The 18,319-nt window shown below is 29.6% G+C and overlaps 2 protein-coding genes across 2 annotated transcripts in view; one reads left to right on the top strand and one right to left on the bottom strand.

The window, feature by feature from the left end:
* Nucleotides 1-1,010: 1,010 nt before the first annotated feature.
* LOC113377418 (ubiquitin carboxyl-terminal hydrolase isozyme L5) lies at nucleotides 1,011-8,632 on the bottom strand. The gene is made up of 6 exons (XM_026617738.1): nucleotides 8,493-8,632; nucleotides 8,337-8,400; nucleotides 6,694-6,799; nucleotides 4,156-4,383; nucleotides 3,916-4,073; nucleotides 1,011-1,361 (listed from the first exon to the last, which is right to left on the bottom strand). The coding sequence occupies exons 1-6, from the start codon at nucleotides 8,566-8,568 to the stop codon at nucleotides 1,022-1,024; spliced, it is 972 nt and encodes a 323-aa protein (XP_026473523.1). The 5' UTR covers nucleotides 8,569-8,632; the 3' UTR covers nucleotides 1,011-1,021.
* A 1,706-nt stretch (nucleotides 8,633-10,338) lies between these two features.
* Nucleotides 10,339-18,319, top strand: part of LOC113374901 (AFG3-like protein 2) — a 30,275-nt gene continuing 22,294 nt past the window's right edge. The window contains 6 exon segments of the mRNA XM_026614865.1: nucleotides 10,339-10,549; nucleotides 12,851-13,296; nucleotides 17,250-17,292; nucleotides 17,294-17,344; nucleotides 17,414-17,512; nucleotides 17,932-18,140. Coding sequence (XP_026470650.1) covers nucleotides 10,463-10,549; nucleotides 12,851-13,296; nucleotides 17,250-17,292; nucleotides 17,294-17,344; nucleotides 17,414-17,512; nucleotides 17,932-18,140 — 935 coding nt within the window. The 5' untranslated portion in view covers nucleotides 10,339-10,462.

Below are 18,319 nucleotides of genomic sequence, written 5' to 3'. Positions count from 1 at the left end.
ATTGTTTGAAAATCTTGTAGATTGTCTGGAGACTTTGTAGATTGCCTGAAAATGTTTTGAATGGTGAGAAAATGTTGTGGATTGTCTGAAGATGTTGTAGATTTCTAGAACTACCTTAGCTCACGTGAAAAAAGTTGCAAATGTTGAGAAAATGATGTAGATTGTAGATGTTCAAGATTGTCTGGAGGCATAGATTTTCAGAAAATTTTGTGAATGGTGAGAAACTGTGGTAGATGATCTGTTATTGTTGTACAATTGACTAGTTTGCCTAAAAATCTTGTGAATGGTGAGAAAATGTAGTAGATTGTCTGGAGACATTGTAGTTGCCTGAAAATTTGTGAATGGTACCCCTTATCTATGTGTACCCCAAATGGTACCCCCTCATCTATGGGTACCCCAAAATATGGTAAATTATTTGGAGACATTGTAGATTGCCTGAAAATTTGTGAATGGTACCACAAAATTTGGTAGATTGTCTGAAGATGTTGTACATTACCTGGAGTCTTTGTAGATTGCCTGGAAATGCTATAAATGTTAAGAAAAAGTTGTAGATTGTCTAAAAATGATGTAACTATTAAGAAAATGTTGCAGATTGGTTGGAGGCGTTGTAGGTTGACTGTAAAATGCTTTATATGTTAAAAAAATGTTGTAGATTGTCTGTAAATGTTGCAGATTGGTTGGAGACATTGTAGGTTGACTGTAAAATGCTTTATATGTTAAAAAAATGTTGTAGATTGTCTGAAATTGTTGCAGATTTTTCAACAGCCGTAGTTCACCTGAAAAAATTATGTAAATTGTCTGGAGACTTAAATCAGCTGAAAAATTGTGAAGGGTGAGAAAATCTGGTATATTTAGATTGTCTGAGAATATTGTGAATAGTGTAGAAATGTGATTGTCTAAAAATATTGTGAACGATCAGAGCAAGTTATCAAACTATGTAGATTGTTGAAGAACTCAATTTGCAATGAATCAATTTTATTAAATACACATACAATACAAAAAATCATCCATCATCCATTCCCTACGACTTGCTCTTCGCGGCATCCCTTTCCATAGCACGTTTCTTCGCTTTCTCATATAGAGGCATCAACTGACCGTCAGCTGCCAACATTTTCAATAACTCTACAATCAATGGAAGATAATTATGTTTTCTTCTTATATTTTCTATCTGGTAGCGTTTTATCTTTGCTTCCTCTTCTTCTATTAGCATTTTCAGTCGGGTTATTTCAGATTGTGCATCATCTGTCTCCATACCACTCTCTTCCATTTGTTTTTGTAACATTGAGATCTTCCTTTCGTAGATCATTTTTCTGTCCGATACTAGAGCCATGAGGTTGAAGTGGATCTCACCAGCATTGTATCTAGATAATGGAAAAGATACATCAGATATGTTTTTTTTAACTTGTATTACAATCTGTTTATTTTGAAGACTTTTGATAGTAGATTTTGTTTTTAGATAAATTAAAATACGTTTGAAAGAAGTTATGCTTCTACTTTCTTCAATTATGCCAAATTTTTAGAAGAATTCCACAGATAATAAATAGTTACTCAAAAATTATTAAAAAAAAACTTATAAATTATTGTATTGATTGTAGTTTATCAACTTACTGAAGAAAAAAATCGTTTTTGCAGAAAAGCAAACATTCAAGTCATTCTGAATTGCATTCAAGTCATGCTGAATGTCCATTTTTGCCAAAAACTAAATATTAACACGTTAATCGCCAGGATAATATCGTGAAACTTTTCATACATTAGTTAAAAATGAATCCAGAAAAATTAATGTATCAAAGGTAAAGTTAATGTGCCAAATTTCTGGAAAGATGAAGTTTTTTGTCAAAATTATGGAAAACGATCATTTCAGACTAATTAAAAATATTAACACGTTAAACGCCACGATAATATCGGAAAAAATTTCACATGGGCAATGGTAAAACTTCAGTTGAAAATGTATTCAGGAACATTAATGTATCAAAGATAAAGTTTTTTTGCCAAAATTCTGGGAAACACTTTTTTATGCCACACATATTTATTGTCAGCCATTCATGTGTGACATCAAAATGTATTTCCCAGAAATTTGGCAAAAAAATCTTTATCTTTGATACATTAATGTTCCTGGATACATTTTTAACTAAAGTTACCATTGCCTATGTGAAATTTTATTTGATATTATTGTGACGTTTAACGTGTTAATATATTTAGTTAGTCTAAAATAATTGTTTTCCATAATTTTGCCAAAAAAAACTTCATCTTTGATACATTAATGTTCCTGGATACATTTTTAAATAAAGTTACCATTGCCCATGTGAAAATTTTTCCGATATTATCGTGGCGTTTAACGTGTTAATGTTTTTAGTTAGTCTGAAATAATTGCTTTCCATAATTTTGACAAAAAAAACTTTGTCTTTCATATATTAATGTTCCTGGATACATTTTTAACTAAAGTTACCAATGCCCATTTGATTTTTTTCCGATATTATCGTGGCGTTTAACGTGTTAATATTTTTAGTTTGTCTGAAAAAATTGTTTTCCATAATTTTTGCAAATGCATCTTTGACACATTAATGTTCCTGGATACATTTTTAAATAAAGTTACCATTGTCCATGTGAAAATTTCCTGATATTTTCATGGCGATTAACGTGTTAATATTTTTAGTTAGTCTAAAATAATTGTTTTCCATAATTTTGCCAAAAAAAAACTTCATCTTTGATACATTAATGTTCCTGGATACATTTTTCATCAAAGTCACCATTACCCATGCGAAATCTTTTTCGATATTATTGTGGCATTTAACAAGTTAATATTTTTAGTTAGTTAGTTTGAAATAATTGTTTTCCATAATTTTGACAAAAAAAAAACCTTTATCTTTGATATATTAATGTTCCTGAATAATTTTTTAACTGATGTTACCATTGCCCATGTGAAAACTTTCTGGATATTATCGTGGCGCTTAACGTGTTAATATTTTTAGTTTGTCTGAAATAATTGTTTTCCAAAATTTTTGCAAATGCATCATTGATACATTAATGTTCCTGGATACATTTTTAAATAAAGTTACCATTGCCCATGTGAAAATTTTTCCGATATTATCGTGGCGTTTAACGTGTTAATATTTTTAGTTAGTCTGAAATAATTGCTTTCCATAATTTTGACAAAAAAAACTTTATCTTTCATATATTAATGTTCCTGGATACATTTTAACTGATTTTACCATTGCCTATGTGAAATTTTATTTGATATTATCGTGGCGTTTAACGTGTTAATATTTTTAGTTTGTCTGAAATAATTGTTTTCCATAATTTTTGCAAATGCATCTTTGATACATTAATGTTCCTGGATACATTTTTAAATAAAGTTACCATTGCCCATGTGAATTTTTTTTCGATATTATCGTGGCTGAAATAATTGCTTTCCATAATTTTGACAAAAAAAACTTTATCTTTCATATATTAATGTTGACCATGTGATTTTTTTTTCGATATTATGGTGGCAATTAACGTGTTAATATTTTTAATTAGTCTGAAATGATTGTTTTCCATAAATTGACAAAAAAAAACTTCATCTTTGATGCACTAATTTTCCTGGATAAATTTTTAACTAAAGTTACCTTTACCCATGTGAATTTTTTTCGATATTATCATGGCGTTTAACGTGTTAATATTTTTAGTTTGTCTGAAATAATTGTTTTCCATAATTTTGGCAAAAAACTTCATCTTTGATACATTATTTTTCCTGGATATATTTTTAACTAAAGTTACCATTGCCCATGTGAAATTTTATTTGATATGATCGTGGCGATTAACGCGTTAAAATTTTTAGTTTGTGTGTAATAATTACTGAACCACAGCTGTCCAAATGAACAGATCAAATCCTGGTTGATAATTAATATGAAATATTTACATTTACATCACACTTACTTGTTAATCCTCTTCTCTATAATGGGTCTTACAACATCTAACCAGTCTTGATTACTTGCTACAGGCCCCAAATCAATTGGGCCATCTTTTAAGCCATCTAATTCATAAACTCGGCCTTCTATAGGAATATATCCTATGAAGTGATAGACATCATCATCCTAAAAACAACAAAATCGATTAATTTGTCTATTACAACAAACCAGTATTTATTTTAAGTCTTATTTTTATTATTTATCTTACCTTTGAGGCTGTTTTGGGGTCAAATTCGAATAGGGTCTGTCTAGCGAATGAATTATGCACTGTACGAATTGTTTGAGAATTGCTCAGTGTTAATCCTTTGAGATGTGGATCGAAGGATTGACAAAAGTCTCTGAATTCTGTCAGTGTGGGGCCTAATGTTAAGTCGGAGTGCTTGCAATTTAAAAGAAGACTTAGAATTGCTTGGGTTGCACATGCATTGTTGATCACCTGTAAAAAAAAAAAAAAAAATTAGTCCCTGAACATTAGGAAATCTAGAATTGGAAGATGTGGATGGTTTCAAATATTTAGAAAACATTTTGATCAGAGAGGGATACTGCACGAGAGAGATCAGGACAAGGATCGCAGGCGCCAAGGCGGCGTTCAGGAAGAAGAGAACACTACTGACAATCAAAGTTAGTCTCCATTTGGGGAAGGGACTAATAAAGTGACTAATATGCCTAATTTGGGGAAGGGACTAATACAGTGACTAATATGTGTGGATCATAGCTCTGTAAGAATCAGAGACATGGACTCTAAGAAAAGCCGACAAGCACTATCTGAAGAGTTTTGAAATTTGGTTCTGGAGGCGAATGGAGAAAAGTAAGTGGACTGACAAGATAACAAAAGAAGAAGTCCTGAGAAGAGTTAGTGAAGAAAAGACTTTACTGAGCACGATCTTGAAACTGGATCGACAACGTCATCGAAGGCAAAATAGAAGGACTGAAAGGACTGGGAAGAAGAAGAATGCAGATGGTTGATGACTTACGCGAGAAAAGGAAATACTGAAAGCCGAAGCACAGGACCAGGAAGCATGGAAGCAGAAGTGTGGACAGAATAATTCATAAAAACGAATATGAAGTGATTAATCGTCAATTAATAGCAATAAAACGGTAATGGGAATAATAAACAAGGGAGGGGATGAAAATCATTAATTTTATGGTGCTCTCATACCATGGACCTGGCTTCAGGCAGACTACTATTTATTATTTTTTTACATTAGCCAGCAAACGTTTGAAAATGCAAAGTATTTCTAAGATATAATCTGGAGTAGCACAAAATTACTGAATTATTGTAAGTAAAACAGGAGTTTGTAGTAGAAAGGTGAAGATTTAGGACAGTATGTAATTTTTAACTACGCCCATGAATAAACAAATATAAATTGACTTGGCCTTACAAAACAAATAGAATAAGAGAAATGATCAAAAAGTTTCTAAGAAAGTTTTATGAGTAGACAAACCATTTTTTAAATTAAAACAAATTTTCTTTTCTATAAGCTCAAGAAAATCTGAATTAAAATTTGGTAAACATTATTAAAATGCCTATTACAAAATACGAGTTATTAGAAAAAGAGTAAAATATTAGTGTTGTGTATTTTTCAATTTGTCAGCATAAAAATAATTTAAGAATTTTTCTTAATTGAAATTTGGATAAAAAATAATTGGATTCCTAAAATGCCTATTACAAAATAGAAGTTATTTTAGAAGGAGAGTGAAAATTTAGTGTTGCGCGTATTTTTCAATTTCTCAGTATAAAAAATTAAGTGAAAAAAAGAAAAATTCAGAAAAAATGTTAGGGGTGGACAAAACCAAAAAGTTTTTTATTAAATGAAAAATGTTCACTGACTGAAAGCAGGTAGAAAGCGGGTTAGTGGTGGACAAATTTTTTTTTTTTTGTTTTTTTAAGTAAAAAGCTTTTCCATGAGTTCAAGAAAATCGGAATTTAAATGAATAATATTCATTTAAAATTAAATTAATAATATTCACTGACTGGAAGCAGGTGAAAAGTAATTTAATCAATAAAATAAAATAACTATTACCATATTGGGGTTTGAGGTAGGAAGGTAAAAATTTAGGGTCGTTTTTTAAAATTAAACAGTATAAAAAATAAAGAATTAAAAAATTGACACCAAAATTTAAGAAAATATTAGGAATATACAACCTTTAATAAATAAGTTTTTTTTTTAAGTTGAATTAAACCTTTTCATAAATTTAAGAAAATCTTAATTAAAATTCAGTGAGAGAAATTCATTGGCTGAAAGCCGGATGAAAAACCATTCATTTTCTAAAACGACTATTACGAAATAGGAGTTTGTGCTAAAAATGTAAAAATGTAAAAATTTAGGGCTGTATGTGTTTTCATCAAAATAAAAAAAATATTTAATAATGGCCAATCCTTACCACTTAGCATTATTATAAAATTTTATAAAAATCGGTCAAACCGTTTCAGATGAGAATTACAATGAATGATTTGACACAAGAATTTAATATTATGTTGGTGAAAATGAAATCCATTATTCTTGTCCTGAAGTTAATATAAAAATAATGGTTTTCTTTTTTCCTAAGCAAATATATATATAATAAATATATATAATAATAATAATAATAATTATAAATGGTAGTCTGCCCGAAGGTGTGAAAGCCACCACTCCCTTACCCTTCGTCTATCATTCCCATTATCACTATTCCCCCTCCCCCCTTTTGTTATTATTATTATTATTATTATTATTATTATATATATATATATAATTAGTTTAATTACCTGTTTTGCAAAGAATATTTTATCGAGTCTACCATCATGTACAATTGAGCCAGAAGGCGAGTCATCTTGAATCCATTTGAATAAAAATATTAAACCATGTACAGGTCTAAAAGTAAATTGGTAATGTTTAATAATTTGTTAATTGATATTAGATTAATTTTATCTTTCATAAAAGTTTAATTCATATATATTTTATATATTAATTAATTTTATATATTAATCCATATATAGTCTTTTTTCATTGACAGAATCTATTTTAGGACTTCTTGTATTTATAAAAAAAAAGTTATATATGGGCTTTTTGAGCATATTTAAAATAAAGCAATAATGCTTTATAGATATAAATTAATAAACATCATAAACACTTCATACTTATGAATCAATATTATAATATGTGCAGGTAACTCCCATTATAACATGGCATTTCTACTAAATGATTACTTAATCATAAATAGTATTATAATATAAAGACGTTTACACTAAAAGTAAGAATTTGATAAAACAGACTCTTTAAGGATTAAAAAAGTAATTCACGTTCACACCCCAAAGGTCTTGAGAAATTTTTGAAAGTGGATGATCAAAAACTGAGGAAGATTGGTCAACAGATTTCTAGAGCAAAAATTCAAAAAGGGCTTTTTGGTGGAATGAAAAGTAGTAAATGTTTACTTTTCAAACAAGACTGATGCTAAGAAGATCAGAAGTTTGTAAAATGATGGATTTACTTATCATATGTGGTAGGTCTTAAAGAAGAGAATTGAAGAAAAAATTATCGACTCTAAAAATCCAGAAGCTAAAAGGACAAAAGAGAAAGTAGTGATTTCCAAAAAATTTCTTTTCTGAATATCAAAAATAATTCGGTCTTTAATTTTAATTCTGGCTAAAGTTCTAAAGCTCATTTATATACTTCAAATGAATAATTTTAGCTTTGCAATTCAGTTAATATAATTCTTATAATAATCAGACAATATTAGACCTGCGAGAAAAACACCTAGACCCAGAAATCCTAAAAATCTTAGCCAAAGTGATAGTTGATGACAAACCAGATGCTCACGGCCAAAACTCCAAGCAATACTTGAAACATTTCCAAAAACTAATGGGACGCATATCAGTTGCATATCCAACCGAACACAAAATGTGGTTGATTTACGCTTCATTGCCTCTTAAAGATATTTTGATGTATCCTAAACTAATGAAGGCTTACAGGTGTCTTGTGCAAGGCAATTGGACTGCTGATCCTAAAGTTTGCAAGGAAGTTATGGATTTATGGTTAGATATGACCAAGTTTGTTTTGAGGTTGGATGTCGATGGGGCGGATGTAAGTGTTATGGATAAAAATGAGATTAAATTCATTCATTACAGTACAGAAATTTCTAGCAATTTGCCTTAAGGCACGATGCCATACACCATTAGTTAAATTTTTGAAACCTAACCCCTCCCTGTTTTACTAATCCTTTGTTCAGTATAACACGGTAGTTTTTTGGATGTAACTACACTATTATAAGGGGGTTACCTGTCTATATACATATAAAGATAAAATGTAATTTATTATTAATTCAAGACTCCATAACAACAAAGTAGCCTTTGATTGCATCTTATCAAAACTCAAAATAATTATCAAACTAATAATTTTCCATTATTATTACTTTAAATTATCAAACTGCTCGTCATCCAATGACCAAATTTCTTCGACTTGTACCCCCTTGCATCCTAAAAATAGAAAATTACTAAAATTACACACATAAACAATGGGAGCGTGTACAAAACCGGCATTTTAATATTACAATTATATTTTAACGTACCGAATTCTTTTATGAGTTCAGTAAATACACCAGGATCACTTTCTATTAAACACCAGTTTCCAGCTTCTTCAGACATTTTATTTATATTTTAATTTATCTATTTCTAAATTGTGAAAATATGAAAACTCACGATTCACGATTCTTCGAGCAGTTGTCAAATATGATTCGGTAAAGGGAAGACACACAGAGGTAGTAAATGATATTGTGATTAAAATTGTATTTATATATATTATTTATTTTTATTATTTATTATTGTTATCATTTTTAGTATTATTTACACATTTATTAAATTCTATTTTTTTTTCTTTTTCTCTTTTGTTTATTTTGATTTTCATTACACTTTCAACTTTTTAAATTATATTGTATTGTAATCTGATAGTTACTTAATACTAGTAATAATAATTAGGGCGGGTCAATTTAAAAGTCACTTAGGCACATATGATTTTCGGTTACTATAGATCAAAATAAGATACTTTGCTGAAGAAACCATACCTCTAACATAAATTCTTATGTCCAGTGCATTGACCCAAAGATAAGGGTTAAATCTTGAAAAACCTTTCAAGGGGAATCTCAGGCACTCTAAATAAGCCAAAATGAAATATTTCAAATTTTAACCCTTATTTTTGGATCAATGCACGGGACGTCAAAATTCATTTTAGAGTTATGGTTTCTTTAGCAAAGTATCTTATTTTGATCTCTTGTATCCGCAAATCGTGCTAAGTCATTTAGCAAAAAAGTGCAAAATTGTAGTTAAAAATGCTGAACCGATTTTAAAAACTCAAAATTTTTTAAAAGTTATTCTTTAAAAAAAAACATCTAAAATATTACAGTTATACGAAACGTGGTTGAATTATAAAAAAATCAATGAAGAACGAATAAATAGATCGCGCTTTTAGTACTTATAAAAGTTTATAAAAAATAATAGTGTATGGCATCGTGCCTTAAAACAAATTGCTGGAACTTCCCGTACAATATTCAAAAAGTAAATTAAAAAAATAATTAAGCAAAGAAATTTTTTTTCCAAAAGCAATAGTTTTGTCAACACAAGCAGAATTTTAAATTATTCAAACCGGATGCCTAGCTCTGCCATTTTTTGCATATTCAGCTCCGTATCTTTGAAGCGGCTAGACCTGCCTTTGCCAAAAACTAATCACTACTTCTTCCCATCATTACGAATTGAATGCTTTTTTGATCATCAAATCGAATGCTTCGTTCTCTCAAAAACTCGTTTTCAATTTTCTGCACTCTGCTCTATATCTACAAAACAGCTAAAAACTAATCAGCACAACTCCCTATCAATATGAATGGAATGTTTTTTGAATCATTCAAATCGGTTGGTTTGTTTACCTAAAAATGTGGTCGTAAAATTGTATCCATACATACATACATACACACACATCTATTTTTCCAAGGTATGACAAAATGTTCAGAAATTTCTGAAACGTAAAGATATGAATACATTTTCAATTTCAATTTTTGGACGATTACAATAACTTACTTTAAGGAAAGTTAATAAATATAACTTACATTAGAATATATTTTATTAAAACAAATCACGTAATTTCAGTTTTGTTTTTAAGTTTGCAATTGTCAAAAAATTAATTATTATTATTATTTTCATATCTCAGTAAGGCAGAAGTGCCTGGTATAAGAAATTATGAAACAATTTATTCATAATATTTCAAGAATTAACAATTTCTTTATTATTCTTTCAAATTTAGTTTAAATTTTTAAATTTGTTTCTTTTACTTCTGTGTATCTCACCTTTACAATCAGTTCTGCCAACATGGTCTCAACAACTCCACATAATCTCTATCAGCTACATAACCAACTTTCTAAATGACACAAGATATAGATTGAATAAAAATGATGATATTTTAAGTCATATTGTGCAATTTTCCAAAAAATTGACAGATAAATGATAATATAGTTAGAAATAATCAAATAATATAATAAATGAGCCGCTAGACATGGCTCACAGACTCCTGGCCACAGCTAAAAAATTGGAAAAACTATTGTGGACATCATTTCATAATGGAAATATTAATACTTTAAAGGTATGTTTTTATTAAAATCAGAAGTGTAAAGGATTTAAAATGGATACAGAACATTTAGTTTTGTTTATGGAAAGTTTTAGGAGATTTTGGTATATGTTTCAAGTTGTGATATAACCAGGTTATAAATCTGGGTGGGTTTGGAATTCCCAAACAAAATTGGAACTGAATGAATAATTTAGACATAAGAGCTTCACTTAATTATTTATTTTATGTTTTAGGCTATACAAAACTTTATTCCTCCAAAATGTTGTATATATATAGCTGTTATCAATAACAAAGTGTTTTTGACAGTAAATAATAAATAGTAGTCTGCCCGAAGGCAAGTCCACGGTACAAGAATAACAAAATCAATGTTTGTCTTTCCCGTCCCTTGTTTATTATTTCCATTATCCTACCTTAAATCCGTTTTTATGAATTTTCTTTTCCAAACTTCTGCTTCCATGCTTCCCGGTCCTGTGCTTCGGCTTTCAGTTCCCTGTCTTTTCTCTTCTCGCGTAAGTCATCAACCATCTGCATTCTTTTTCTTCCCAATCCTTTCAGTTCTTCTATTTTGCCTTCGACGACGTCGTGTAGGAGGCACGGTCTTTGCAGAATGGGTCTGATCTAGTTACCTTTTCTTCTCAGGATTGTGCTCAGTAGAGTCCTTTCTTAGCCCACTCTTCTTAAGGACTTCTTCATTTCAGTCCATTTTATATTGTCCATTCGCCTCCAGCACCACATTTCAAAATTTTCCAGATAGTTTTTGTCGGCTTTTTTCAGGGTCTTTGACAGTACTTGTAATTTATATTACAATCTAGTGGTGTATGGATTCATATCTGCAAATACTGGAACTTTCCGTACCGTAACGAAATGTTCCAGAAATCTAATATTTATAAGAATTATATAAACTGAATTAAAAAGTTATAAATATTTATTTAGAGTACATAAGTGTTTTTAGAACTTAAGCCAAAATTTGAAATTACTTTCGATATGCAAAAAAAATTTTTTTTGAAAAAAAAAAAATTTTTAAATAATTTTTTTTCCAAAAGCAATTATTTTGTCAAAACAAGCAGAAAGTTTTTTGAATCATTCAAATCAGATGCTTAGTTATCTCAAAAACCGCTATTTTTTGCACATTTAGCTCAGTATCTCCAAAACGGCTGGACCTGCTTTTGCCAAAAACTAATCACCAGTTCTTCCAATCATTACAAATTGAAATTTTTTGGATCAATCAAATCGGATGCTTTGTATTCTCAAAAACTCGATTTCTATTTTCTGCACTCTTTCTTCCGTATCTCCAAAACGGCTGGACCTGCTTTTGCCAAAAACTAATCACCTCTTCTACCTATTGAATGTTTTTTGGATCATTCAAATCTGATGCTCTGTTCTCTCAAAAACTCGATTTCTATTTTTTGCACTCTTTGCTCCGTATCTCCGTAACGGCTGGACCTGCCTTTACCAAAAACTAATCACCACTTCTCCCCGTCATTACGAATTGAATGTTTTTTGAATCATTCAAATCGGATGCTCCGTTCTCTCAAAAACTCGATTTCTATTTTTTTCACTCTTTGCTTTGCATCTCCGAAACGGATGGACCTGCCTTAGCCAAAAACTAATCATCACTTCTACCCGTCATTACGAATTGAATGTTTTTTAGATCATTCAAATTGGATGCTCCGTTCTCTCAAAAACTCGATTTCTATTTCTGCACTTTTTGCTCCGTGTCTTCAAAACGGCTGGACCTGTTTCTCCCAAAATCTAATCACCACTTTTCCTAATCATTGCAAATCGAATGTTTGTGGAAACATTCAAATCGGATGCTCCATTCTCTCAAAAACTCGATTTCTATTTTCTGCACTCTTTGCTCCGTAACTCCGAAACGGCTGGACCTGCCTTTGCCAAAAACTAATCACCACTTCTCCCAATCTTTATGAATTGAATGCCTTTTGGATCATTCGAATCGGATCCTCCGTTCTCTCAAAAACTTCATTTCTATTTTCTGCACTCTTTGCTCCGTATCTCCGTAAAGGCTGGACCTGCCTTTGTCAAAAACTAATCAGCACATCTCCTTATCAATAGGAATCGAATGTTTTTTGAACCATTCAAATAGGTTGATCTGTGTGGATGCAAAATTGTATTCTGCACTTCCATTTTTTCTGAGGTATGCCAAAATTTTCAGAAACCTCTGAAACGTGAAGATAAGCAAAAATTTTCATTTTCGATTTTCGGCCCTTTACTGTAACTTACCCTACGGGAAGTTAATTAACATCATACATATAAATTATCTTTTATCTATTACTATTATCTATTATTTTTCCCCAGTTGCAGCACAATCTGGCAGAGCTCAAACTCGCAAACAGATTACCAAACATCGACAGTCTACTAAACGAATGGCGTCTCTTTTGCGAAAAGCCCCCAAAAGGCTTCGAGAAATTCTTTAAACCTGGCGGAGTCACCAAAGATCCATCCTCCAAAACTGATGCAAAAGAAACAACACCGCCTAAAGATGTACCACCTAAAGCAAAAGAAACTACAGCATCTAGGAGCACCCCACCGCCTAGTATGACTTCACCTAAAACTGGGAAGGATAATTGGAATTTTGGAGTCTTCGGGAATACTAGTAGAGGCACGAGTGGGAAGAGTTTTGGGGAGAATGAGAGGGATAAGTGGTTTATTATTGGAGCGATTGGAACTGTTGCTTTGTTGGGGACTTTGGCTTTCTTTGAGCTGAATTATAAGGAAATTACGTGGAAAGAGTTTGTAAACAAGTAAGGAGAAATATATATATATATATATATATATATATATATATTGATTGTTTCTTTTCTGAAAAGTAAATCCAATAATAAAAAACAATTTGTTTTTTGAAGATGTTTAATAACGACGTTTTGGAACTAGGTACGTTCCATCATCAGGTTTATTCTGTCAAATACAATGTTTTTTAAAAAATATTGACTAACATTAATTAATGATGGTTATTACAGATTATTTAGAAAAATTATAAAGGAATGGATTATGTACCAGTGTAAAGAGTAATAAAAATTAACTAAAAAAGGTTTTATATAAAATTAAAAATTATTTACCTGTAATAATTTATATATTCATATCACTAATACTTTTTGTTAAAAACACTCTTATTTTCTCGAGAATATTTGTAAATGTTTTTGACTTCACAAGACTTTGTAACAAACTGTAATGAAGTTCTGTCGGCCAGGTGTAGGCAATATATACGGGCTTAGGCAAAAATAATTTTTTATGGCTCTTGTATAATAGTTTACTAAAAATGGGAATGTTTTGCCTTAGCAAATGCTGAGAAATATTATTACGTATATATATATATATATATACACATACATATACACACCTACATACAGGGCCGGTCCTGCCTTGCATGCGATGCATGCAAAAAATGCGGGCGCAAGCCTTAGGGGGCGCCAAAATGAGTTTCGGAAATTAAATTTATATTATAAAATTTATATTTTTTATATAAAATCTAGAATTATTTATTTAAAATCTAGAATACTTAATAAATTATAATAAATAATTTAACTTAACCAGGGGTACGGGGACACAAAAAGCATATTTATTTTGCAATGTGATATCAGTAGAAACAATTAACCGATTAATAATTCTGCAAATTAGTAAAGAACAGCTCTGTTTATTGCTTAATCTACTTATTCAATTTTTTCTTTGTTTGAAGTTACCATGGAATCGAAAAAGAAATTATCTAGTGTTCAATCCCATAAGAGCAAACCTGCGAGAGATTAAATTAATTGTTGGGCATTACTGACGAAAAATTGCGAGCTGATTTAGTTGAATCGGTCCTTGTTAAAAAATATAAACAAATTATAAAAAATGGGTAGTCAGTGCTTAGAAAATGACTTGTTTATTCCGAGAAATTGAATTCTAACTTTTGCTTTTGTTGCAAATGTTTCGCATCTGTTGAACTTTGAATGTTGAAGACATGCGTGGAACAAATATGAAAAATTGAAGCAAAATTTACTTTGGAACGAAAATCTTAAGGCTTGTGTTATACCTAGTGGTGTCCTCCATACTCTAAATTTAATAATTATTAACTATACAGAAATAATACATATCAAATATAGTAAGTTTTTTTTTTCAATCTTGTTCAAAAATTATGTAATTTCATTGCATTTTTTACTGATTTTTAAACAATACTTCTAAAATACGTTAAGAATTTAACTTTAAAACAACAAGCTGATGACGGCTCTTACGATATCGATAAAGAGAAGTTTACGACGCAATTTTGGATATTGTAAACGATGAAAAATTAAATTAAATTAAAATTAAAAAATCCAACATGAAATACGAGTGTTATGTTTGAAAATTAAATGCTATATATTTGTTAAATATTAACATTGCACATACGTTAAAAATAATTGAAAATTCCAAAATACTTGATTATAATCAACCACCGAATCGCCTCGATTTTCTAAATAAATTTAAAATCAATATATTTTATACGCTTTTATATTATATCTAATTTTTTGTGCACTAAATCCAGAATAATTAAAAATTAATTTACTTATTTCACTTAAAATTTTTGTTAAATTAAAGTTATAGAATTTAAGAAATGCATTTCAGAAATAGTATTTATTATTTTGATATCAAGATTTTTATACCAAAATAATAAATACTATTTCTGAAATGCATTTCTTAAATTCTATAACATTAATCTAACAAAAATATTAATTCTTTTGCTATGGTAGTCGAACTTACATCCTCAACCAATTTACTACATATTGAATATTACTAAAGTGTGAAATTATGACAGGGATTATTTTATTTATTGATATCGATAATAATAAATAAATTTAAAATCAATATATTTTATACCCTACTAGATTATATCTACTTTTTTGTGTACTAAATCCAGAATAATTGAAAATTAATTTTTAAAAAATATGTAAAAATTTATATAATTTTAATGATAAACTGTTAAAACGGTGAAAATTAATATGGGGGGGGGGGCGCTAGAAACAATGTTGCATGCGGGCGCTAAGGACCCCAGGACCGGCCCTGCCTACATACACATACATGCACATACACATACATACATATGCATATATCCATATATTCATGTACATACAATTATATACACGAACATACATGCAAGTACATGTATATAGTGTATATACAAACAAATACATATAAGCACATATATGGATGTACATGTATTACTACATATATACACACAAAATTATTAAAGGATTAATCGTTTTTAATTAGGTTTAAAAAATTTAGATACGAATCATGAATGATATTATGATCTGATCTTTTATTAACACAATTTGACGACTACAAAAAGATTAAACTGCTTTCAGAACTTTTAAGCCTTTTTTCTTTAAATAAAATGAGTCTCATTTTCCTATATTAGAAATTGAAGTCTTTTAAACGGAATAACAAATTCAGAAAAAAATAAAATATAGTATCAGCGGTAGAAGTACAATATTACCTTGGATTTGTTCACTCAAAATAATTGCTCCAATAATGTTGCCTATAATTTTTATAATCTCGTACCATAATTCAACTGGTTTTTGTTAATTATAATTTCTACATTACATTTTTCTTAGTAATAATTTAATATACATTATTACCAGGGACGCCCCTGGGGTCACCAGTCCCCGCATGCCATTCTTTTTTCTGCGCCTCTCCCCTATTATTTTACCTGTTTTAACAGTTTATTATTAAAATTATTTATATTTAATATTTGGCTTTTGAAACATTTTACTTATTTATTTTGGGCATTTTATGCGATTTATTCTATTGAAGCAAATCATAGAGAGCAAAAAATTCTAGCACTTCATTAATAAACGTAACACTGGTACTTCATGTTGGATTATTTTAATTTGATTTTTTATTATTTAAGATATCCAAAATTGCATCTTAAGCTTCTCCTAATTGATATCGTAAGGGCCGAATTGTATGTATTCATCTTTACTCTCCCAATTGTTGTTTTAAAGTGAAATTTTTATTTTATTTCCAAAATATTGTGCAGAGATTAGTAAAATATGCAAAGAAATTATATATTGAAAAAAAAAAAACTATATTGAAAATTTCATAGCCGAATCTCGTGCAGGCGCCCCCTAAAGCGTGCACTCGTATTTTTCGCATGCTTCGCATTCAAGGTAGGACCGGCCCTGATTATTACTTAATTTCATATTTTAGGTGAACTAATTTGTCAAAATCCTATTCATAAGTGTATCATTAAATCTGCCAAACATATACTGTATCTTATATTATTTTAATTTCTGGAACATCTCAGCTGCTTTCTGGCAATAATAATGTAGACATTTCATTTTTCTTATTCATAATCATGAATGTATTATACATTTTCTAATATTGTCTAGGCTCATAAGTAAATTGAAATTTTTGGCAGATGACAGTTTTCATTTGTTTTCAATGCCAAACAATGCCTCAAATATTTTCAAAGTCAAGCAATGACATGTTGTTTTTGCAATTTTTCATTTATTTCTACAATATTACTATATTTTTATAATCACATACATCCTAGAAAATTCCCTTAACAAACCTCAGAAAGATTTATCAAAAACCGAATAATCGTTTAGGAGGAGTATATTTACATAAATCATTACAGAAGAATTTTATATATGATATATATCTAAGTGTCTTTAGTGTACATATATATTTGTATTAATATTATTTATAGTATTTATATTTATATTATTTTTATTTCTAGTTATCTATCAAAAATGATTGTCGAAAAATTAGAAGTTGTGAACAAAAAAATGGGTTCGAGTGAGGCTTGCAGCTGGAAATACAGTAGCAGGTTCTGTAAGTGCAATTAAATGCATTAATAATATTATTTTAATATTCTAATACTTTTTTATTGTTTATTTTTAGAATACATTATGGTTTAACATTGGCAGTGTGGACTCATTTGAAAGGAACTTGGAAAATGCACAAATTGACTTGAATATTGAACCTGTTAATTTTATTCCGGTAAGGAAGATTAATTTTTTAACTTTTATGATTTTAGTATATTAATCCACAAAACAAAACTTTGAGTAAAAGTATGCTTTAAATGTTATGGAAAATATGCATTTACCAAAACAGATGAGTCAAGAATATATTTCAAAACTTAATAGAGAAGGCTGAGTAGCTTATCTGTCTTTTTTATTTTAAAAGCTTTGGATGATATCTAATAGAAAGCATCTAATAGAAATTACAAATTAAAATTATATTTTATTTCTTAATATTTATTTAGTATCAGACTTAGTTGCTCTAGTCTATTTTATTATTGGAAAAGATTGTAAATTATTTAATTTTATATAATTAGTTTGTATTAGTTCAAAAATCTATAAAATAAATGCACTTTTAACACACTCAGATTGATTTCACAATATTAAATTTTTTGCTAGGTTATTTATAAAACAGAACTAGAAGCAGCAAATCTGAGCGGCCTCCTACCAACTCTATTAATAATCGGTTTCCTGATTTACATGATGAGAAGATCTGCTGAGATGATGGGTGGTGGACGAGGAGGACGTAAAGGTGGTGGCTTGTTTGGAGGTGTCATGGAATCCACAGCTAAACTTATTAATTCTAGTGATATCGGAGTCAGATTCAGGTAGAGGAGAGGAAAAAGACTCAGTATCTTGTCTGTATTTGTCTTGTACAAAATAATCTTACTCGATTAAAACTTACAAAATCTGTAATCAAGGAAGATGTAGTTATACTAATTTTAAAGAGACTCAGTAATTTGTGTTGATGTCTGTATTTGTCTTGACTCAGGGTTATTGTTGTAGT

This window comes from Ctenocephalides felis, unplaced genomic scaffold, assembly GCF_003426905.1.
Source record: "Ctenocephalides felis isolate EL2017-DRISC unplaced genomic scaffold, ASM342690v1 CF-g0.4_SCAFFOLD_00845, whole genome shotgun sequence".
Lineage (NCBI taxonomy): Eukaryota > Metazoa > Arthropoda > Insecta > Siphonaptera > Pulicidae > Ctenocephalides > Ctenocephalides felis.
This window is presented reverse-complemented; position numbering and strand designations above follow the sequence as displayed.